The following is a 26850-nucleotide window of genomic DNA, read 5'->3' on the forward strand; positions in this document are numbered from 1 at the left end:
CTGACAAAGATGTATAGATAGTAATATACATCCTAGGTCCCTTGCTGCTACCCAAAATAAGGTTGATTTTACATCCCGCACAAAAGTGACTTAAGCCCTCAAAATCCTAGCTTAAACCCTGATCATGCAAAAAAAAAGCTGAGTTATTCCTTTCAAATCATTTCTTATATTTTTATGGATAACCATTGCTTAATAATGTTTAGCTTTTCATTTTCCCTGCAGGGAGTGGAGTTACTCATGAATGACTCACATGTGAAATAAATGTGGATAGTGTCCACATGTGGACACAGATGATGCCACCGCTTGCATATCATATAGTTATAAAGGGACATAACTGAAGAACGGTAAAAGTGACGCTACCCAAATTTGAACTTGATCTGAGTTTTGTGGTAATAAGCATTGTGTGTAAGTCTCATAACATTTCGTTGAGGCTAACTTAAGTAGAGAACAGAAACTAAAAATTCAGCAATTTTTCTATTTGTAAACACGCATTACTTTAGTACGGTTGTGTATAAGTTTTATAACATTTGGTTGAGACAAACTAAAGTTAAAGAACAGAAACGAAAAATTCAGAAATTTTCATGTTTATAAAGGGACATAACTCAAGGATGGTAAAGTGTTGCCACCAAATTTCATACTTAATCTGTATTATGTAGTAATAAGCATTGTGTATAATTATAAGTTTCATAACATTTGGTTGAGGCAAACTAAATAAAGTAAGAAAACAGAAACAAAAAATTTGTACTTGATCTTAGTTTTGTGGTAATGAATATTGTGTATAGGTTTCATAATGTTTGGTTGGGGCAAAATTAAGTTACAGAATGCAAACTAAAAATTTTGCAATCTTTTGATTTATAAAGGGGCATAACTCAATAATGGTTAAAGTGACACTACCCAAATTCAACTTGATCTGTGTTTTATCAGTGGAAGTCAAAATTAAACATTGCATTGTATAAAGCATTAATTGTAGTTGATTCAACTATAATCATGGACAATGGAACATAACTCCAATTTTCTTTAAATGCTCCGCTGGGGCGCAGCTTGATACGACCACAGAGGTCTAACCCTGAACAGTTGGGGCAAGTATGGACACAACATTCAAGCTTGATACAGCACTGAATTTGGATTGTAATTAAATATTTGACACAGCATAGGTTTCTGACACAGAATGAATGTGGTCTAAGAACTTAAAAAATTTTAATTTACCTATTCAAACCATATCATTATTATTTGCTTTTATATATAAATCAGAAATAACCAATTTAAAATGGAAAATTTTAAAGAAAAAAAAGGGAAAAAAAATCCCCCCCCCCAATTTTTTGAACCCCCTTATGATTCATCACCCCCAAACTCAATCCCAGCCTTCCCTTTGTGGTATGGTACCTTGCAGTACAATTTCAGAGAGATCCATACACTTGAACACAAGTAATTGTCTGGAAACTAGAAAAATGCTTGTTTTTTGGCCCCTTTTTGGCCCCAAATTCCTAAACGTTTAGGGCAATTACCCCCAAACTCATACCCAGCTTTCCCTTTGTGATATGGAACCTTGTAGTACAATTTCATAAAGATCCATACACTTACACACAAGTTATTGTCCTGAAACTAGAAAAATGCTTGTTTTTTTGCACCTTTATGGCCCCTAATTCCTAAAATTTTGAGGCAATTACCCCCAAAATCAATCCCAGCATTCCCTTTGTGGTATGGTACCTTGCAGTACAATTTCAGAGAGATCCATACACTTGAACACAAGTTATTGTCTGGAAACTAGAAAAATGCTTATTTTTGGCCCCTTTATGGCCCCTTATTCCTAAACGTTTTGGGCAATTACCCCCAAACTCAATTCCAGCTTTCCCTTTGTGATATGGAACCTTGTAGTACAATTTCATAAAGATCCATACACTTACACACAAGTTATTGTCATGAAACTAGAAAACTGCTTGTTTTTTTTCCCTTTTTGGCCCCTAATTCCTAAAATTTGGAGGCAATTACCCCCAAAATCAATCCCAGCATTCCCTTTGTGATATGGAACCTTATGGTACAATGTCAGAGAGATCCATACACTAACACACAAGTTATGTCTGGAAGTTACAAAAAAGCTTATTTTTGGCCCCTTTATGGCCCCTAATTCCTTAACTGTTGGTACCATAACCCCAAAAATCAATCCCAACCTTCCTTTTGTGGTATTGAACCTTGTGGTAAAATTTCATAGAAATCCATTCATTTAAACTAAAGTTAGAGTGCGAAAACCAATGTGTCTTCGGACAACAACAACAACGACGACGACACCAACGTCATACCAATATGCGACCACAAAATTTTTTTTGCGGTCGTATAAAAAAAGCAAGGCTCACAAAATGATATCATAAGCTCCTTCCATTCATTTTAATATACAAAGTATTGACCTTTACCATGCACACACACATTCCAAACTTATTTGCAACAAACTCTCTGGTGGTGGGCAACAACAACACCAAGCATGATATACATGTATATATCTTTCACGACATTCAAAAGCTCTGAGTCTGATGTGACTTTGTATATTTTATACAGAGATGTAAAGTTTTTGACCTTAACTTTGCAATAAATGTAAAAGCTTGCATTTCTATCACCTTAACCAGTTAATCAAGAAGGATGTGAATTTTGAATCACATAACTAACCATGGCTTCTCCCTGGTGACAAACTCTGACATCTTTTACAATTCCCTTTGTATCCATGGAGATTTCAACAGTAAACATTTCACAGCTGATGCATGCTGGTTTATCTGGAAGTGCTGGTGGATTAAACCTCAAGCTTTGCTGCCGGGCAATGGATTCCAGTTTTTCCAGCAGGGTTTGCTGATTTTCAACTGAAAAATATGTTTTCAATTACATTTTTATAACCACTTTTTTTTTTTGTTACAAATCATTCCCTCCTTTTAATTTATAATTTTCCTCAATCAATGGAAAATAATTTTTTTTCTTATTACATATCCTTTCACATAATCACAGAAGCTGACCATAACCCAAAGTTGTTTATCTATATTTTGATAAACCTACATTTAAGCAAATTCCTGAATTTTATATCAATAATCATTAATATTTATTCTAAGCAAATATAGTGTGAAACATGTTGTACTAGAATTTATTGTTTTAAAACCAAAGTTTAAAATATCAAACAGATGGCACATGTGTTCAACCGCTGTGTAATGAAATTTCTGTATCTATACATACAGCTCTTAGTTGTAACTCAAAACAACTCACAGTCACCTGAATTGATAACTTGGATCTGCATGTAACCACATATAAAATAAATGCTTCACGGGCGCAGCTTGGTACGAACGCAGAGCTCGAACCCTCAACAGTTGGGGCAAGTATGGACACTAAATTCAAGCTTGACACAGCTCTGAATCTGGTTTGTGATTAAATATTTGACACATCATAGGTTTCTGACACATAATGAATGTGGTTCTGGAACTGAAAAATTTGAAATTGCACATGTATCAAAGAAACCCAAGAATTAAATTTTTAATGAAATCAAATAAAGTTTAATTTTGGACCCTACAAGGTTAGATTCAGCATATCAAAGAACCCCATATACTCAATTTTTTTTTTAAATCAAATTTAATTTTGGACCCTGATTTGGACCAACTTGAAAACTGGGCCTAAAACCAAAAATCTTAATACATGTTTAGATTCAGCATATCAAAGAACCCCTTGAATTCAATTTTTTTTTTAAATCAAACAAAGTTAAATTTTGGACAGTTTGGACTATAATGTGGATTTATTTGAAAACAGGCCCTAAAAATTAAAAATCTAAATACATGGTTTGATTCCCTTATCAAAGAACAACAATAATTCAATTTTTGATGAAATCAAACAAAGATATATGTTGGACCCTTTGGACCTTAATGTATACCAATTCAAAAACAGGGCCCAAATCCAAAATCTAAATACACGGTTAGATTCAGCAGATTAAAGAACCCATAGAATTCAAGACTTTGAATTAAACCCAATTGAAATTGGTAAAAAAAATAAGCAATTTATACAAAGTATTATTTTTGGCCCCTTTTTCCTAAACGGTTTGGGACATAACCAAAATCAATCTCAACATTCCTTTTATGGATCCTAAACTGTTTGGGCTTTAACCCCCAAAATCAATCCCAACCTTCCTTTTGAGATATGGAACCTTGTGGTACAATTTCATAGATCCATACACTTATACATAAGTTATCGTCTGGAAACCAAAATGTCTTCGGAAGACAAGAAAAATGCTTGTATTTGGCCCTTAATTTCTAAACAGTTAGGACAATAACCCCCAAAATCAATCCCAACCTTCCTATTGTGGTATGGAACTTTTTGCTACAATTTCATAGAGATCCATACACTTATACTCAAGTTATTGTCTGGAAACCAATATGTCTTTGGACGACAAATGTCTTCGGACGATGATGCAGACATTTCTATAACATAATACAAACGTAAAAAATTTTGAGGTCGTATAAAAATGGCATCTCTCCAACCCAATTGGACTTTTTCAGTCTGCCATTAGCCAGTTTATTAAATATTTTGAATTGACTTTTTTAAAATTCAAAATTTAGAATAAATTCTTCCCATGATTCATTTTGTTATGTACTGCAGTGTTTGTTTCCTATCTTTATATTGTCCTGAAGACACCAACCACTCTTAAGCGGCAAAATATGTTAATCACCATAAAATATTTCCTTGCAGTAACCAGGATGGTGCTGACTTTTTATAATTTATGAGGTTTTAAAACAACTGAAGTATACTCCAGTATCCATTCTGATGACTCTACCAGCTTGTACTGCCAAAAGGTGTTGGTTCACTTTACATTTTTATTTTTTATTTTTTATTTTCTGACATGTATATTTATTAAAGAACAGACTTCAGCCTTAAAATTTAGCATGACCACTGGAATGTGAAAATTGGGTCAAAGACATGTATATTCATAAATATTTGGAATAGTCAAAGAAAATCCTAATCCACCTTTAGTATGTGTATGTGACAAAAATATAAACCTTCTAGTTGTAAAACTGTGGGAAGAGCTGAGTGGTTGAACAGTGCAACATTTATGGAAGTATTAAAAAAAAAATATACTAGGTTCACCTGACCTCATTTTGTTAACAGTGCACTTTAAAATTTCTAAAATCAACCCAACCTTCAGTTTGTGCAAGAACAATTTGCACAATTTAAACATTCTAGCTTAAGATAATTGTAGGAGGACTTAAGTAGAGAAAAAGTGCACCATATAGTTAAACTTTATAAAGACTGACTTCAACATTGTTTAACTGTCAATTGGTTAAAATTCACAAAAAAACGAAATCCTTATAATATACACACTTAGCTGAGCTGTCAAATTGACAGCAAACATGATTTCTGTATTTCAAAAGCCCTTTCTTGCTTGTTTGACCTGCCATGTTCTATGCCTATGTATATTTTCCAGCAAAAGTAAAAATAATCATCAATATCGAATTTGACATTCATTTGGTTTTTGGTTAAAAATAACATTTTAAAATCTAAAATGTATTGGTTGAAAGGTTGAAAGTGCCATTTTTCAATCTATCAAGGGCCATAATTCCTGAACAGTTAAAGTTAATAGAGTCAATATCGAAAGTGACCTCCATTTTGTCATCAATAACAACATATCAAATTAAAAAGCATTCTTGGAACGGCAAATAATCTACTACATGGAAAAGACAGAAAGTGTCATTTACCAATATACCAAGAACCATAACTCCAGAAGGGCAAAAGTCAAAATTGTCAATATTGAACTTGACCTCCATTTTGTCATCAGTAACAACATATAAAATTTGAAAAACATTGGTTGAACAGTTTATGAGTTTTTGCATTGAAACTGTTGGCAGCCGACCGCCCCTCATACTTTACTAGTTCAAAAACAAGATTTTTTCCCTTCGCCTTCGGAAAACCTGGATAATAATGCAGGAGTTGTGTTTGTCCACACAACTCCTGCATTATTATCCACCATGTAAAAGCATATATTCAAAATTGAACAAATACACAGGAGAACGATATACAGCACAGCAGATCTGTTGCATAGACAAGATTCCATGTGGATATTAATAGTCATTTTTTTATGAGTCCTACGTATAGGAAAATAGCAAATATTAGAACATTGCAAAACTTACTAATTTTTAGTGGTTCGTCTTAATTATTAAACTTGTATAATAATGAAAAAGAAATTTATAAAAGTGATTTCTTTATTACTATATATATCTTGAATTGTATAATTTTGTTCAAACCCAATTTTTAGTCTAATGATAAAATTAATTATCATGAAGATATGTTTTTGAAAACTACTATATCCAAGCTTTACCTACAAATATGATGATACAAAATTACAAATGAAACAAGATTCCAATAGGTCCTAAATTGATGATTTTCTGCAACCAACCAATAAATTGCTTCGCCAAGCACAGCTGGATACGACTGCAGAGGTCAAACCCTGAACAGTAGGGGCAAAAATGGACACAATATTCATGCTTGATACAGGTCTGATTTTGGATTGTAATCAAATATTTGACACACAATAGGTTTCTGACACAGAATAACTGTAGTCAAAGAACTTAGAAATGGTTATATGATTTGAATTTATATTAGATTTTTTGCTTTTGTGCAATACACTTTGCTGTTGCGAAACTCCCCCCCCCCCCCCCCCCCTCCTTTTTTTGCAAAAAAAAAAAATTGATGAACTTTTCTTTGTAATTTCCTAAATCTGAAATGAGAAAAAATTGTCCCCCCCACTCACAATTTCTTTTTTACCCCCCTCCCCAATTTTTTTTTCACTCCCCCCCCCCCCCCCCCCCCCCCACTTTTTAAAAAAGAAAAAAAATCTTTCCCTAAAGATATGGTCATAATCTCAATTTCAAATTTCCAATGGAGTTTGCAACCATAATTACCCATTTAAATACATCATAACCCATTTAAATACATCATAAAAGTTTTAAAATAGAAAATGACATACCATCTTTTGGTATGTATAGTGCGCACATTTATACCCAGGGTCATGTTTCTTGTAAGAGGGGTGCACGTTATACATGCGTACAGACATTTTCTTAAGTCTTTTTTCAGGTCCAAACTCCCACAAAGAAATTTCCAGGAGAAGTGAGGAGTACGAATATTTTTGCTAAAACCTGGATTGTTTTTATGTTTTACATGTTATATTTGTAATATGTATATTATTGCTCTTGATTTGTCATGTTTTATTCAAATAAAAAACATTTTATATCTCTGTAGTTACGTTTATCTTGTAAATTTGTCCATCTGTTTGCAATCCGGAAATTTGCCATGTCTTAATAAAGACACAATAAAGCTTTTGTTGTCGGTTAAATTAGCCTCTGTGTTCCTTGTTGTCATAACTTACTGTTTTTGTATGTTTTCATCATGGAGATTAGAAGAAAAGATTATGAAAATTGAATAAACCAGGCTCGTTTTGAAAAGATAAACCACCATTTTTTCTAATGTATCAGGTGATCGCCAGTTATGTGGGCCAGTCATGTGACTTGATATTGTAAAGTGATGATTTAGTCTATGAGAAGTTTATTTTTATAAATTCGTTTCTACTTTGTAACTTTTAAATAACTGTTTAAAACCGTTCAAGAAATTATAATTGAAAACTGATTGAGGTGTGATAATCAGGATTAACAGCTAGAATCAACAAACAAATAAAATGCTCCGCAGGGCGCAGCTTGATACGACCACAGAGGTCTAACCCTGAACAGTTGGGGCAAGTATGGACACAACATTCAAGCTTGATACAGCTTTGCATTTGGATTGTGATTAAATATTTGACACAGCATAGGTTTCTGACACAGAATGAATGTGGTCTAAGAACTTAAAAATTTTAAATTGGACATTCACCTATTATGGTCCAATATCCAAAATCTAAATACATGGTTAGATTCAGTATATCAATGAACCCCAAGAATTCAATTTTTGATGAAATCAAACAAAGTTTAATTTTGGACCCTTTTGACCTCAATGTGGACAAAGTTGATAACGGGGCCCAAAAATCAAAAATCTAAATACATGGTTAGATTCAGCATATCAAAGAACCCCATATATTCAATTTTTGTTGAAATCAAACAAAGTTTAGTTTTGGACCCCGATTTGGACCAACTTGAAAACTGGGCCCATAATCAAAAATCTAAATACATGTTTAGATTCAGCATATAAAAGAACCCTAAAAATTCAATTTTTGTTAAAATCAAACTAAGTTTAATTTTGGACCCTTTGGACCTTAATGTAGACCAATTTGAAAACAGAACCAAAAATTAAGAATCTAAATACACGGTTAGATTCGGCATATCAAAGAACCCCAATAATTCAATTTTTGATGAAATCAAACAAAGTTAAATTTTGGACCCTTTGGACCTCAATGTGGACCAATTTAAAAATGGGGCCCAAAATCCAAAAACTGAATACACGGTTAGATTCAGCATATTAAAGAACCCCAAGAATTCAAGAATAAAACCCCATTGAAATTGATCAAGAAATAAGCAATTTATACGAAGTATCTTCTTTTGCACAATACTGTGCAATTGAATATTTCTTGCTATTGCGCAATACTGTACAATTGACAATTTCTTGCTATTGCGCAATATTGTGCTATTGGATATTTCTTGCTATTGCGCAGTACTGTGCAATGGAAGATTTCTTGCTATTGCACAATACTGTGCAATTGAAGATTTATTGTTATTGTGCAATACTGTGCAATTGAAAATTTCTTGTTATTGCACAATACTTATTATTTAATAATTTACACATCCTGTTTGGTGTGTATCTCCTACCATATCATTATTATTTGCTTTTAAATATAAATCAGAAATAACCAACTTAAAAAGGAAAATTTTAAAAGAAAAAAAAAGGAAAAAAAGAAAAAAAAAGAAACCCCCCCCCCCCCCCAAATTTTTTGAACCCCCTTATGATTCATCACCCCCAAACTCAATCCCAGTCTTCCCTTTGTGGTATGGTACTTTGCAGTACAATTTCAGAGAGATCCATACACTTGAACACAAGTTATTGTCTGGAAACTAGAAAAATGCTTATTTTTGACCCCTTTTTGGCCCCCAATTCCTAAACGTTTCGGGCAATTACCCCCAAACTCAATTCCAGCTTTCCCTTTGTGATATGGAACCTTGTAGTACAATTTCAGAAATATCCAAACACTTACACACAAGTTATTGTCATGAAACTAGAAAAATGCTTGTTTTTTGCCCCTTTTTTGGCCCCTAATTCCTAAAATTTTGAGGCAATTACCCCCAAAATCAATTACAGCCTTCCCTTTGTGATATGGAACCTTGTGGTACAATGTCAGAGAGATCCATACACTTACACACAAGTTATTGTCTGGAAGTTACAAAAATGCTTATTTTTGGCCCCTAATTCCTTAACTGTTGGTACCATAACCCCTAAAATCAATCCCAACCTTCCTTTCGTGGTATTGAACCTAATGGTAAAATTTCATGGAGATCCATTCACTTAAACTAAAGTTAGAGTGCGAAAACCAATGTGTCTTCGGACGACGCCGGACGACGACGACGACGCCGACGACGCCAACGTCATACCAATATACGACCAAAAAATTTTTAATTTTTGCGGTCGTATAAAAATAAAAATAATGAGATTTTAACAATTTATTACAGCACTAATGATGTTAATGATAATCATTTGACTGAATCGTAATTATGTTATTGTTTCAATCAGAACATTAATTTGGATATTTAATCTTGTCCTTGATACTCAAACAATCTTTTAAATTTGGTTTTAAAAAAACAAACTTAAATATAGATTTATCTCAATCTAATGAAATTCTTATTCATTTGTCAGAATATTTGCAACTTCATATTAATTACGTATTCCGTACGGAATTTTCCGACATTGGTGTCCATTTAAAAAACTTCCTGTTTACCGATAGACTTCTTGTTAGTCGATTTTGGAGCTGTAACTTTTCCGAAAACCTCTATGAGTCTTATACGAACAATAAACTTTTTTCTCACGTTTCTTGGACCATAAAGGGGGTGCGCACTATACACCCCAAATGACGGTACATAATCATGGCTAAAATTAATATTCCTTAATCAGCATTTTTAAATAGTAACTTTTAAAAATAAATTGACAGCTAATCACCTCAAGACAATACAACATTTCTTTATACATAATTTAAAAGCAGTGTAAGGGAGGTAATCCAAACATAACATTGTACTTTTTTTTAATTGTCCATTAACCAGGAAACCCTTGTTTTTCCCCCTTTTTTGCCCCTAATTCCTATAGGTTTGAGCCATAACCCTACAAAGCCAATCCTAACCATCCCTTTGTGGTATAATTTCAGAGAGATCCATACACCGTTCCACAAGTTATTGTCTGGAAACTAGAATTAACAGCTGCGCCATGAGCGCATGATACGCCCGTCGTCTTGTGTGTGAATTTTTATGCAATAATCATAAATAGTTTCTGACATACGGCGCGACATGCGAAAACCCCCCTTTTTTTTACAAAAAACTCAATATCTCTAAAATAAAATTTTGAATAAAAACCAAAAAGTATACAGATCTTTAGATTAATATAACTAAGAAGTGTGTAAAATTTTAAGCAATAATCATAAATCGTTTTTGAGATAGGGTGCGACATGTGAAAAAAAACACACACCTGTTTTAGTTACTAAGTCCTGTAACTCAAAAAGTTTTAATCTTATTTTCACCAAAAAGTATACAGATCGTTTGACCATCATTAGAAACAACTATGTTAAGTTTCATGAAATTTTGATAAGTTGTTCTCAAGTTACGGTGCGACATGTTTACGCCGGACAGAGACGGACAGACGACATTTGTATACCATAATACGTCCCGTCAAAATTTTGACGGGCGTATAAAAATGCTTATTTGGGCCCCTTTTTGGCCCCTAATTCCTAAACTGTTAGGACTATGACCCCCAAAATCAATCCCAACCTTCCTTTTGTGGTTATAAACCTTGTGTTTAAATTTCATAGATTTCTATTTACATTTACTAAAGTTATTGTCCGGAAACCAAATGTCTTCGGACGACGCTGACAACGACTTGATACCAATATAAAAAGTATTCACTAAACTGCTCTCATAATATGTTACCTTTAATTGCCTTTTGTAGCTTGTCCACACATGACAGTATGCTGGACCTCTCCAATGCATCTGATTGGCAACGCTTGTCCTATAAATTAATGATAAAACAAGTAATATTACTATGTGATACACCCAAGGGCACAGGACATTTGCATTTTTTTACCTGTAACACAAAAGGACATTTGCCCCCCAAAAACTATGGACATTTGCACTTTAAGCTTTGATACACCTACATGAAATTGACCGGACATTTTTCACATTTTATCTATAAAAATTAACCTGTAAATGGAATTATTATTTTTACATGTATGACAAATTTAGGTGTGTTTGTGGTATGTTTCAGAATTTCATGGATGGAACATTCAAATGTTGCCATAAATTCTCCAAACAGATTTATACGACTCATGGAATTAAAAATGGAAACTATACTCCTCTTGTGTTCATCCTTTGCCTGGAAAGTCAGCTGTTGAGCTGAACTCTTATCATCTGCAATCATTGTTTATCTCAGCCTCTTTCAATTAGTGAAGATCTAAATTTGATTTTCAAACCAACGGCTGTTCAAGTTGACTTTGATTGATTGATTGATTGTTGTTTGCTTTACGCCACATTAGCACATTAGCACAGAAAGGCTATATCGCGGCGAAAGTTGACTTTGAAGAAAGAGTCATGGTTGTTATTAGGATATTATTTCCACCTGCCCTTTGGAAATGTTTTCCTTTTCATCTCCAACACAACCATGTTGGCAAAAGATTCAGTCATTAGTACCCATGCATATTTTTGAGTGAGGCACATAAAGAAAATAATAAATTCTGATACAAACAAACCAATACATTTGAAAAGGTTAAAATTTTCATAAATTTTGACAGCAGGAAACAATTCAGGATATGTTCTACATGTATGTGATTGTCAAGTTTCAATAAAATCCAAGCTGACTGACTTCTTTATGTATTATACATTTGTAGCAGCCATTCAAAAATGGTGGTCAATGCATTAATTTTGACATAGTTAACAGTTTGGAAAAGTATAATTTACCTATATATCAATTTTTATTTAAATCCTAGCATAAAGATATGTTTTTCAAAATCTGGTATCTTTTAAACAACAACAAAAAAATTTTTTTAAATAATTTTTTTGACACCAGGAATCAATTTATAGTAGAATATTATATCATTATATCAGTTCTCAGCATAAATAGAATGTTTCTCAAGTTTTATGATATATTAAAACAAAAGCCAAGTTTTCCCAAAGCTGATTTGCAAATTTTCTCAAAATAAAAAAAATATTGAACATCAATAAAATATGCACAACTGTGCAATATTTAATTAGTATCCTAAGCTATACTTTTGTTTTCAAAAAAACCAATAAACTGTTATCACAGAGATATGTCTCGCCTTTTTGTAATTTTGATAATGCAAATGTTGAAATTAAAATAGCAATACTTTAACATGTAAGTTATGCAAATATTCAAAGTCGATGAACCATGACTGAAGGTACATGGCTAAACAATCTCCATGGAATGAGATGTGCCAATGCTAATACAACTGCATACCAAATATCATTGACTTATTATAAGTCGTTTCCTTTAAACAAACATAAACACAAACATTAACTTGTAAACTATGTAAAAGTTTCAAAGTCAATGAACCATGATCAGGGGTGAGGCTATATAATCTCCATGGAAACGATACTTGCAAATGCCAATAAATTTGCATACCAAATATCATTGACTTAACATTAGCAGTTCATCTTAAACTGATCTAATCACAAACTAATACATGTAAACTAAGCAATAGTTTTAAAGTAAATAGACCATGACTGACGTGGCGGGTCCAAATATTCTCCATGGAAATGAGATGTGCTAATGCTTATACAACTGAACACCAATTAACATTGGCCTACCACTAATGGTTCCCCTTGAACTGACCTAATCACAAACTAATACATGTTAACTTAGCAAAATTTTCAAAGTCTATAGACCATGACTAAGGGGGCGGAGCCAAATATTCTCCATGGAAATGAGATATGCCAATGCTTATACAACTGCATACCAAATATCCTTGACCTACCACTAGTGGTTCCCCATTAATTGAACTAATCACAAACTAATACATAGTTGACACCGCCGACGCCGGGAAACAGCATACCTTTGTCTCACTTTTTGACTCCGTCAAGGCGAGACAAAAACCATTTCATAAAATGTGTAATTTATTAACAATATCTAAAATATTAAATGGCAAATTATCACCAAACAAAAATATATGCAATCTACATTCAATGTATTACGCACAACAACTGTGCAATATTTCATTGACATCCTACCAATATTTTTGGAATTTTTGTGTTTATAAAAACTGTTTCTCAGAATGTGTGATTTTTAAACAAAAAAAATATAGTTATTATTCCCACAAAAATATTCACCTTTTTACAAAAAAATAATATGCATATCTACATATAATGCAAAAACAAAGTTCTGCAAAATTTTATTAGCATCCTATCCATTCTTTTGGAGATAATTATAATAATTGTTGACAGACATACAGGCAAAGTAAAAACTATAGGGCTGCCTTATCCTTCATGCAGGGCCATTATTATATCTTTAAATACTTTATATGTATACATGTACATATAACTATTACCAAATTCCATGATTTTCTATTGAATAACTGTCTGTATGTACACTTACAAATAAATCAATCTAAATATTAGTCTTAATCAATCAAGACATGGAGACAATGAATGATATTAACTTTCACAATTCCTCTGGGATTTTCACTCAAACAACAGGAAATCAACATTTTACACTTATAATTAGAGACAATCACTTACACTTGGATTTTATTTACACAAAACCAATCAAAATATATGAATTAATGAAATTTATCTATTTAAACGCCAGGAGGTATGATAAGAGACATTATCTGGCCCATGAAATTACAAAAACAGTTAAATTCTTCAATGCTTTAAAATTAAGTTGAATCTATTTAGAAATTGATTTGATGATCTAGTCAGTGCTTAATGTCAATTGTGATGTCACTATGATGTCAAAAGCATAAAAAAACTGATATATTTGACATAAAATGGCCATTTTAAGAATTTTTCTCAAAATCAGAAATGAGCCACAGCCAAACCCAAAAAGATATGTTACCCACATTAACAATAACATATATTTGCATTAGACATCTTGTAGTAAAATGTGTTTTTTTGGGTAAGGCTTTGGCTCATATTTTAATAATAAACCACTATCAGCTTTTATTATGCAAAAAGTAAAATAACAATGAAATGCTCCGCTGGGCGCAGCTTGATACAACCGCAGAGGTCGAACCCTGAACAGTTGGGGCAAGTATGGACACAACATTCAAGCTTGATACAGCTCTGAATTTGGATTGTGATTAAATATTTGACACAGCATAGGTTTCTGACACAGAATCAATGTGGTCTAAGAACTTAAAAATTTTCAATTTACCTATTATGGTCCAATATCCAAAATCTAAATACATACACGGTTAGATTCAGCATATCAAATAACCCCGAGAATTCAATTTTTGTTAAAATCAAACTAAGTTTAATTTTGGACCCTTTGGACCTTAATGTAGACCAATTTGAAAACGGGACCAAAAATTAAGAATCTAAAAACTCGGTTAGATTCAGCATATCAAAGAACCCAAATATTTCAATTTTTGATGAAATCAAACCATATCAATATTATTTGCCTTTATATATAAATCAAAAATAACCAACTTAAAATGGAAGATTTTAAAGAAAAAAAAAGGAAAAAAAAGGGAAAAAAAATCCCTCCCCCCTAAATTTTTTTTAACCCCCTTATGATTCATCACTCCCGATCTCAATCCCAGCCTTCCCTAAGTGGTATGGTACCTTGCAGTACAATTTCAGAGAGATCCATACACTTGAACACAAGTTATTGTCTGGAAACTAGAAAAATGCTTATTTTTGGCCCCTTTTTGGCCCCTTGTTCCTAAGCGTTTTGGGCAATTAACCCCAAACTCAATTTCAGCTTTCCCTTTGTGATATGGAACCTTGTAGTACAATTTCAGAAAGATTCATACACTTACACACAAGTTATTGTCATGAAACTAGAAAAATGCTTGTTTTTTGCCCCTTTTTTGGCCCCTAATTCCTAACATTTTGAGGCAATTACCCCCAAAATCAATCCCAGCATTCCCTTTGTGATATGGAACCTTGTGGTACAATGTCAGAGAGATCCATACACTTAAACACAAGTTATTGTCTGGAAGTTACAAAAATACTTATTTGTGGCCCCTTTTTGGCCCCTAATTCCTTAACTATTAGTACCATTTCCCCCAAAATCAATCCCAACCTTCCTTTTGTGGTATTGAACCTTATGGTAAAATTTCATAGAGATCCATTCACTTAAACTTAAGTTATTGTGCGAAAACCAATGTGTCTTTGGACGACGATGACGATGCCAATGTCATACCAATAGGTCCGAGTACACAGTTATTTCGTAGTGCATTTCTTTTAGACAATAAATGAAAATTAAAAAAATCCCACCTGCGCTTTCTCAATAATATTTTTACAGTATGCTGTACTACTTTTGGGACAAATTATATCAAAATTATAGAAAACTTCATCGGCTCTAACTCAAAATATGGACAATTTTATGTTAAGGGGGTCTTCAAATCTTTTGACAGCTCCCGAAGTGCTAATTTTTAACATTTTTCAGCTGGACCAAATCACTACTTTACTTTAAAATTCATGACCCAAATTTTTTTACAGTGTCATTTCACCCCCCTACTTGCTATTTGAGTCATAAAACATGGAGAAATAAATTTGGAAGGGGTATAAAAAAAATTAGCAAGTAACACACTGTCCACACTAGGGACTATATTCGTGGACAACGAAAATCAAAGGACGATAACTGTGTACTCGGACCTAATAGGGTAGAAAAAGTTGACCAATCTTAATGAAACTTGGTATGACCAAAGCTTAATAAATTATAAGACTGTTTACAAAGTTTCATGGCAATAGGATATATATTATAGACAATATGACTAATTCTATATTCAACTTTGCATGTTAAATTTAGACGTTAAAATTGAAAAATTTCAACTATCAACATTTGGGGCTTAAAAAATTAAAATATTGCAAAAAAATACTTTTGAAATGCCTTAATATATAATATATAATGTATTAAAAGCAATAGAGTACTCATTTGATTTATCAGACTTAACATAATCATTAAAAAGTCAAATTTATATGCACCTGTGCCTAAAAATGGAGGTTTTCCAATGAAGGGGGGCCTTACATGAAGATGTAATATTTTCCAGCAATTTTAAATTTGTAAAGCTTTTTGGTTATAAATAATCCTTATATATGTATTTAATGTACTTTAAATGGAAAGAAAACTTACAAATAACATATCATATTAGTTTAAAAGGGTCTTAGGCCAAGTAAGACTGAAAATAATTTAGGGTCAATTTAGGCCGTAGCACATATTTACATTTAATAAAATGCTCCGCAGGGCGCAGCTTGATACGACCGCAGAGGTCGAACCCTGAACAGTTGGGGCAAGTATGGACACAACATTCAAGCTTGATACAGCTCTGCATTTGGATTGTGATTAAATATTTGACACAGCATAGGTTTCTGACACAGAATGAATGTGGTCTAAGAACTTAAAAATTTTAAATTGGACATTCACCTATTATGGTCCAATATCCAAAATCTAAATACATGGTTAGATTCAGCATATCAAAGAACCCCAAGAATTCAATTTTTGATGAAATCAAACAAAGTTTAATTTTGGACCCCGATTTGGACCAACTTGAAAACTGGGCCCATAATCAAAAATCTAAATACATGTTTAGATTCAGCATATCAAAGAACCCTAAAAATTCAATTTTTGTTAAAATCAAACTAAGTTTAATTTTGGACCCTTTGGACCTTAATGTAGACCAATTTGAAAACGGAACCAAAAATTAAGAATCTAAATACACGGTTAGATTCGGCATATCAAAGAACCCCAATAATTCAATTTTTGATGAAATCAAACAATGTTAAATTTTGGACCCTTTTGACCTCAATGTGGACAAAGTTGATAACAGGGCCCAAAAATCAAAAATCTAAATACATGGTTAGATTCAGCATATCAAAGAACCCCATATATTCAATTTTTGTTGAAATCAAACAAAGTTTAATTTTGGACCCCGATTTGGACCAACTTGAAAACTGGGCCCATAATCAAAAATCTAAATACATGTTTAGATTCAGCATATCAAAGAACCCTAAAAATTCAATTTTTGTTAAAATCAAACTAAGTTTAATTTTGGACCCTTTGGACCTTAATGTAGACCAATTTGAAAACGGAACCAAAAATTAAGAATCTAAATACACGGTTAGACTCAGCATATCAAAGAACCCCAATAATTCAATTTTTGATGAAATCAAACAAAGTTAAATTTTGGACCCTTTGGACCTCAATGTGGACCAATTTAAAAAGGGCCCAAAATCCAAAAACTTAATACACGGTTAGATTCAGCATATTAAAGAACCCCAAGAATTCAAGAATAAAACCCCATTGAAATTGATCAAGAAATAAGCAATTTATACGAAGTATCTTCTTTTGCACAATACTGTGCAATTGAATATTTCTTGCTATTGCGCAATACTGTGCAATTGACAATTTCTTGCTATTGCGCAATATTGTGCTATTGGATATTTCTTGCTATTGCGCAATACTGTGCAATTGAAGATTTCTTGCTATTGCGCAATACTGTGCAATTGAAGATTTCTTGCTATTGTGCAATACTGTGCAATTGAAAATTTCTTGCTATTGCACAATACTTATTAGATAATAATTTACACATCCTGTTTGGTGTGTATCTCCTACCATATCATTATTATTTGCTTTTAAATATTAATCAGAAATAACCAACTTAAAATGGAAAATTTTAAAAGAAAAAAAAAGGAAAAAAAGAAAAAAAAAGAAAAAAAAAAAATCCCCCCCCAAATTTTTTGAACCCCCTTATGATTCATCACCCCCAAACTCAATCCCAGCCTTCCCTTTGTGGTATGGTACCTTGCAGTACAATTTCAGAGAGATCCATACACTTGAACACAAGTTATTGTCTGGAAACTAGAAAAATGCTTATTTTTGGCCCCTTTTTGGCCCCCAATTCCTAAATGTTTCGGGCAATTACCCCCAAACTCAATTCCAGCTTTCCCTTTGTGATATGGAACCTTGTAGTACAATTTCAGAAATATCCAAACACTTACACACAAGTTATTGTCATGAAACTAGAAAAATGCTTGTTTTTTGCCCCTTTTTTGGCCCCTAATTCCTAAAATTTTGAGGCAATTACCCCCAAAATCAATTACAGCCTTTCCTTTGTGATATGGAACCTTGTGGTACAATGTCAGAGAGATCCATACACTTACACACAAGTTATTGTCTGGAAGTTACAAAAATGCTTATTTTTGGCCCCTTTTTGGCCCCTAATTCCTTAACTGTTGGTACCATAACCCCCAAAATCAATCCCAACCTTCCTTTCGTGGTATTGAACCTTATGGTAAAATTTCATGGAGATCCATTCACTTAAACTAAAGTTAGAGTGCGAAAACCAATGTGTCTTCGGACGACGCCGGACGACGCCGACGACGACGACGCCGGACGACGACGACGCCGGACGACGACGACACCAACGTCATACCAATATACGACTAAAAAATTTTTAATTTTTGCGGTCGTATAAAAATGCATATTGAAGCTATAGGAAATAAAAATTTGTGTCTTTTCTATCATTTCTATACTCAGGTGACATGATACAATAAATCTGAGCACAAAAAGACTGTTGCATTCAACTTTTTTTGCAGACAGTATGGTCTGATACAAAGATTTTTCACTTTTTAGTGAAAAACATGCATGCAATTTTAGTCTCATTAGGCTAATATTTGAACCACTTGCTATCCTAAAGAAGAAAAGAAAGATATTATGTGACATGAAACAGGTACAAAAGACATTGTTAAGTGCTTTTTATACAAATTTAGTGAGGTCTTTATTATGGACTTCAACTTTTATGTTCCAAGCTCCTCACATTTAACTTGATCCAAACAGGGCGTTAGACGAGGGTCATATACACAACACATTTTGCACATATTGTATGAGATAATCTTCTTTTCTGTAGATTCAGAGTTCACAAATGAGTAATACAACTGAATTGAAGCATAGAAACACAAATATTTACACATAAAAACCTGTTGGATAGAAAGTCAGAATGCCACTTATGCATCAAAATTGAAAAAGCTATGAAATGCTTATTTTGACCATAAAATGCCCAAATTGGTCATTTTTGCAGAAATTCTATGAAATAAAAGTTTAAATACTTTAGTTTTATGCTATTTGACAAATTGACACCATCAAATCATTCGGGGAAGTTGCCAAAGTACAGATTCTATATTTCCTGATTTCACCTCTTAGGTCCGAGTACACAGTTATTTCGTAGTGCATTTCTTTTAGACAATAAATGAAAATTAAAAAAATCCCATCTGCGCTTTCTCAATAATATTTTTACAGTGTGCTGTACTACTTTTGGGACAAATTATATCAAAATTATAGAAAACTTCATCGGCTCTAACTCAAAATATGGACAATTTTATGTTAAGGGGGTCTTCAAATCTTTTGACAGCTCCCGAAGTGCTAATTTTTAACATTTTTCAGCTGGACCAAATCACTACTTTACTTTAAAATTCATGACCCAAATTTTTTTACAGTGTCATTTCACCCCCCTACTTGCTATTTGAGTCATAAAACATGGAGAAATAAATTTGGAAGGGGTATAAAAAAAATTAGCAAGTAACACACTGTCCACACTAGGGACTATATTCGTGGACAACGAAAATCAAAGGACGATAACTGTGTACTCGGACCAATATACGACCGCAAAAAATGTTTGCAGTTGTATAAAAAATCATATTCGGTCAAATGCTCTTTCGAGCTTGAGTTGTATAGTTTTATAAATGCAGAATCAAAATAAAATGTTCTTATCTTATCTTATAAAATCACTGAATAATCCATCCATACATGATTTATAACTTAAGTAGAAGGGATTTTTTTTGCTGGGTTGCTGTTTCATTGATGCATAACCCACATCTCCCTTTATTCATCTTTATAAAAAGAAGTACATGCATTATGGGGATAAATTCTAACTTACATTTGTTATTGCAACTATGACTGCCTTGATAATTTCTGTCCAGTTACGATTCTGGGAACTACGCGACTGTAACTTCTCCATTAACATGCGTAGTTCATTAAAGTCATCTGGAGTCAATACTGAAATAAAAATGAATAATCAGTAGCAACAAGCAACATAAACCATCTCATTGTCATTGCAGTGATTTAATTACTATTCAATAAAAACAAAATGAAATTCTTATATAAAAGCTTTGTTCAAGACAGTTTTAAATTTTCCAAGCCAAAGCTATGAATATTATTTTCAATACTTTTTATGAACATACAAACGTACCGGTACATCTCAAATACACTTCTGAAAAAATATTTTCAAAGTCTTATTAATTCTATTACATTTAATTAACATTCATTCCTTTTCACACAATTCATTTGAAAAATCCAAAGACATTAATTTTTATCCTACAATAACATTCCATTTTTTCAATTGCTAGTATCTTAAACTAGAGGCTCTCAAGAGCCTGTGTCGCTCACCTGTATTTACTCAGATGCTTTGGAAATCATGTAAAATAAGGTTAAAATCATAATTAATAGTATTAGATATTAGATATTATAGTGATATCTAAGATAATAACAAAAAACTGCAAAATTTTTGAAAAATTACTAACTCAGGGGCAGCAACCCAACAACGGGTTGTCTAATTCGTCTGAAAATATCAGGACAGATAAATCTAAATCTGATGAACATTTTTGCCACCTGTCAGATTTGCTCTAAATGCTTTAGTTTCAGAGATATAAACCAAAAACTGCATTTTACCACTATGTTCTATTTTTAACCAAGTTGGCCATGATGGTTGGAAGGCGGGGTCATTGGACAAATTTTTTAAACAAGATATCCTAATAATGATTATGGCCAAGTATGGTTAAATTTGTCTAGGTAGTTTCAGAGAAGAAGATTTTTGTAAAAGATTACAAAAATTTACGAAAAATTGTTAAAAATTGACTATTAAGGGCAATAACTCCTAAAGTAGTTGACTGACAATTTTGGTCTTGACAACTTATTTGTAGATCTTACTTTGCTGAACATTATTGCTGTTTACAGTTTATCTCTATCTATAATAATATTCAAGATAATAACCAAAAACTGCAAAATTTCCTTAAAATTACCAATTCAGGGGCAGCAACCCAACATCAGGTTGTCAGATTTGTCTGAAAATTTCAGGGCAGATAGATCTTGACCTGATTATCAGTTTTACCCTATGTCAGATTTACTCTAAATGCTTTGGTTTCAGAGATATAAGCCAAAATCTACATTTTACCCCTATGTTCTATTTTTAGCCATGGTGGCCATCTTGGTTGGTTGGCGGGGTCATCGGACACATTTTTTAAACTAAATACCCTAATGATGATTGTGGCCAAGTTTGGTTAAAATGTGTCCCAGTGGTTTCAGAGGAGAAGATTTTTGTAAAAAGCTAACCACGGCGACGACAACGCCGACGGACAACGGACGCCAAGTGATGAGAAAAGCTCACTTGGCCCTTCGGGCCAGGTGAGCTAAAAATGATACACAGACCTACATGTACATGTATATATAATTTCACATTCTCTATTGAACAAGATGTCCTCCAGTTTGAAGCCCTAATTGTAACTTTGAGGTAACCATTGTTGAACTTATAAGGATAGCTAGAACAAATGAAATTGATGTAAGAAAAATGTATTCTAATGTATGTGGCTTTCAGGCTTTGACCTGCCACATTCTGTGCCTTTTTCCCAATCTATCAAAAATCATGGCAAAAGTGAAAGTCGTCAATATCAAACTTGACCTCCACTTTGTCATCAGTAACAACATATGAAAATCTGAAAAACTTTGTTTAAACACTTCATACGTTAATGCACCGAAAAGCCATAAAGTGCCATTTTCCAACCTATCATCAATCTATCAAGAACCATAACTCTTGAACAGTAGAAATATATTTACTAAAGTTATAGGACACAATAGGTAGCATTGTTCAAATATTTGTTCACTATAAACAGGTGTTTGTGATCATGCTAAGCACATGTGTGATTGGGTGGCATATACCTACAATGCAGCTTTTACAGGTACATGCATATGCAGTTAATGAAAATCGTGATAAGCATGATTGAGTGTTAATACTTAAGGAGTTATTCAAAGTTTCCCAATTAGCCTGTGTAGCAGCAGTTTGTGATTAAGTTTACAATCCTGCTCACCCTTTTTGAGTTGATAATTGTGTATGTGGAAAAACAATTACTGTAAATTCAGAAATTATTGCGTGCATTTATTATAGCGATTTGTGAAGAAAGAAAAAAAAAAGCGAGATTAATTTTTGCGATTTCAGGAAAATCTTCAAACATATGTTTGTATCAGATATCAGAATGCGAGTTCTTATTATCGCGATACTCACTCAGTCGCATTATTTGCATAAATAAAAATCTCGCAATGATTTCTGAATTTACAGCATGTTAAATTATAGTAATATGTCACCTCCATTTCGTCTGACAGGAGTAACATTTTAAAATTTGAAAATAAATTTGAGAATGGAAATGGGGAATATGTCAAAGAGACAACAACCCGACCAAAGAGCAGATAACATTTTAAAATTTGAAAAGCACTGGTTAAACGGTTCATAACTTATTCAAGAAAACTATTGGCAGCTGCCTGCCCACTTCCGTACTTCACCATTTTAATAACCGCTTTTTTCCCTCAAAAAATCATGTGAAAAATTCATATCTATTAATATAAATTCAAAATCATTGAAACACTGGTTTATTTGTAACATTAGGATTATTCCTTTTTAACCAAGTTTTATTACTGATCTGTTTTCAAAGGCTAGCAGTGTTTCAAATAGCACTTTTTAACTGATGAATCGAAGAATTTTTACTCTAAAATATTTCAGTTATAACTATAAAACAGGTGTTTACATGCACAGAAAAGGTTGAAATTTTATATTTTAAAGGCAATTTTATTAGTGCTGCATTAACAAACATTTCATTAATAATTTACACAAAATCAATATAACTTAAAATTTCTATTTTCAATCTAATATGATCAGAGATACTCAGATAGGAAATGGCCATAATAGTCTGATACTATCTGAAATATTCTTCTTGTTTTCATAAGTTTTTAAACATTCAGATATCTAAAGCATTCTACTAGTATAGTTAGCAATAGATAATTACAAGTAGTTATAGAGTTATATACTTTTTCATGACTTATTTTCATCACATGCACCTTTTGTTAGTCCACTGAATGAGATTAAAATAGGGGAGGAATGAGATTAAAATAGGGGAAGAATGAGATTACAAGAGGCTCTCAAGAGCCTGAATCGCTCACCTGTATTTCCGAGAAGATTTTTAAATGTTAGCAAACTTGATGAACAAATTGTGTAAAATTGTCTTTAAAGGGCAATAACTCCTTAAGGGGTCAATTGACAATTATGATCATATTAACTTTTTTGTAGATCTTACTTTGCTGAACATTATTGCTGCTTACAGTTTATGTATATCTATAATAATATTCAAAATAATCTTTAAAAACTGCAAAATTTTGTTAAAACTACCAATTCGGTGGCAGCAACCCAACAATGGGTTGTTCGATTCATCTGAAAATTTCAGGGCTGATAGATCTTGACCAATTAAACAATTTTACCCCATGTCATATTTGCTCTAAAAGATTTGGTTTTTGAGATATAAGCCAATAAAATGCTCCGCAGGGCGCAGCTTGATACGACCGCAGAGGTCGAACCCTGAACAGTTGGGGCAAGTATGGACACAACATTCAAGCTTGATACAGCTCTGAATTTGGATTGTTATTAAATATTTGACACAGCATAGGTTTCTGACACAGAATGAATGTGGTCTAAGAACTTAAAAATTTTAGATTGGACATTCACCTATTATGGTCCAATATCCAAAATCTAAATACATGGTTAGATTCAGCATATCAAAGAACCCCAAGAATTAAATTTTTGATGAAATCAAACAAAGTTGAATTTTGGACCCTTTTGATCTCAATGTGGACAAAAATGATAACAGGGCCCAAAAATCAAAAATCTAAATACATGGTTAGATTCAGCATATCAAAGAACCCCATATATTCAATTTTTGTTGAAATCAAACAAATTTTAATTTTGGACCCCGATTTGGACCAACTTGAAAACTGGGCCCATAATCAAAAATCTAAATACATGGTTAGATTCAGCATATCAAAGAACCCCATATATTCAATTTTTGTCGAAATCAAACAAAGTTTAATTTTGGACCCCGATTTGGACCAACTTGAAAACTGGACCCATAATCAAAAATCTAAATACATGGTTAGATTCAGCATATCAAAGAACCCCATATATTCAATTTTTGATGAAATCAAACAAAGTTTAATTTTGGACCCTTTTGATCTCAATGTGGACAAAGTTGATAACGGGGCCCAACAATCAAAAATCTAAATACATGGTTAGATTCAGCATATCAAAGAACCCCATATATTCAATTTTTGTTGAAATCAAACAAAGTTTAATTTTGGACCCCGATTTGGACCAACTTGAAAACTGGGCCCATAATCAAAAATCTAAATACATGGTTAGGTTCAGCATATCAAAGAACCCCATATATTCAATTTTTGTTGAAATCAAACAAAGTTTAATTTTGGACCCCGATTTGGACCAACTTGAAAACTGGGCCCATAATCAAAAATCTAAATACATGGTTAGATTCAGCATATCAAAGAACCCCATATATTCAATTTTTGTTGAAATCAAACTAAGTTTAATTTTGGACCCTTTGGACCTTTATGTAGACCAATTTGAAAACAGAACCAAAAATTAAGAATCTAAATACACGGTTAGATTCGGCATATCAAAGAACCCTAATAATTCAATTTTTGATGAAATCAAACAAAGTTAAATTTTGGACCCTTTGGACCTCAATGTGGACCAATTTAAAAACGGGGCCCAAAATCCAAAAACTTAATACACGGTTAGATTCAGCATATTAAAGAACCCCAAGAATTCAAGAATAAAACCCCATTGAAATTGATCAAGAAATAAGCAATTTATACGAAGTATCTTCTTTTGCACAATACTGTGCAATTGATTATTTCTTGCTATTGCGCAATACTGTACAATTGACAATTTCTTGCTATTGTGCAATATTGTGCTATTGGATATTTCTTGCTATTGCGCAATACTGTGCAATTGAAGATTTCTTGCTATTGCGCAATACTGTGCAATTGAAGATTTCTTGCTATTGTGCAATACTGTGCAATTGAAAATTTCTTGCTATAGCACAATACTTATTATATAATAATTTACACATCCTGTTTGGTGTGTATCTCCTACCATATCATTATTATTTGCTTTTAAATATAAATCAGAAATAACCAACTAAAAATGGAAAATTTTAAAAGAAAAAAAAAAGGAAAAATAGAAAATAAAAATAAAAAAAAAAATCCCCCCCCAAAATTTTTTGAACCCCCTTATGATTCATCACCCCCAAACTCAATCTCAGCCTTCCCTTTGTGGTATGGTACCTTGCAGTACAATTTCAGAGAGATCCATACACTTGAACACAAGTTATTGTCTGGAAACTAGAAAAATGCTTATTTTTGGCCCCTTTTTGGCCCCCAATTCCTAAACGTTTCGGGCAATTACCCCCAAACTCAATTCCAGCTTTCCCTTTGTGATATGGAACCTTGTAGTACAATTTCAGAAATATCCAAACACTTACACACAAGTTATTGTCATGAAACTAGAAAAATGCTTGTTTTTTGCCCCTTTTTTGGCCCCTAATTCCTAACATTTTGAGGCAATTACCCCCAAAATCAATTACAGCCTTCCCTTTGTGATATGGAACCTTGTGGTACAATGTCAGAGAGATCCATACACTTACACACAAGTTATTGTCTGGAAGTTACAAAAATGCTTATTGTTGGCCCCTTTTTGGCCCCTAATTCCTCAACTGTTGGTACCATAACCCCCAAAATCAATCCCAACCTTCCTTTCATGGTATTGAACCTTATGGTAAAATTTCATGGAGATCCATTCACTTAAACTAAAGTTAGAGTGCGAAAACCAATGTGTCTTCGGACGACGCCAGACGACGCCGGACGACGACGCCGACGCCGGACGACGACGACGACGCCAACGTCATACCAATATACGACCAAAAAATTTTCAATTTTTGCGGTCGTATAAAAACTGCATTTGACCCCTATGTTCTATTTTTAGCCATGGCAGCCATGTTTGTCGATGGATCAAAACTTCGGATACAATTTATAAACTAGATACCCTAAGGAACATTTACTTAAAGTTTGAAGGTATTTGGCCCAGTAGTTTCAGAGATGAAGATTTTTGAAATAGTTTACGACGACAGACGACGACGGATGCCAAGTGATGGCATAAGCTCACATGGGGACCTTCGGGCCCGGTGAGCTAAAAATAGGGGAGGAATGAGATTAAATAGGAGAGGAATGAGATTAAATTAGGGGAGGAATGAGATTAAAATTGGTGAGGAATGAGATCTCAAAATAGGAGAGGAATGAGACCTCAAAATACTAGTTTAA

At 33.1% G+C, this 26850-nt stretch overlaps 1 protein-coding gene across 1 annotated transcript in view; it reads right to left on the reverse strand.

Moving 5' to 3' along the window:
* The window catches only part of LOC127728505 (mediator of RNA polymerase II transcription subunit 1-like), a 99244-nt gene that overhangs the window by 54245 nt on the left and 18149 nt on the right, over positions 1-26850 (reverse strand). Inside the window, exons 2-4 of the mRNA XM_052235889.1 lie at positions 20300-20418; positions 11121-11199; positions 2659-2846 (exon numbers count right to left, since the gene is read on the reverse strand). Coding sequence (XP_052091849.1) covers positions 2659-2846; positions 11121-11199; positions 20300-20418 — 386 coding nt within the window. The remainder of the gene's footprint in view (positions 1-2658; positions 2847-11120; positions 11200-20299; positions 20419-26850) is intronic.

Source organism: Mytilus californianus, unplaced genomic scaffold (genome assembly GCF_021869535.1).
Source record: "Mytilus californianus isolate M0D057914Y unplaced genomic scaffold, xbMytCali1.0.p SCAF_2, whole genome shotgun sequence".
Lineage (NCBI taxonomy): Eukaryota > Metazoa > Mollusca > Bivalvia > Mytilida > Mytilidae > Mytilus > Mytilus californianus.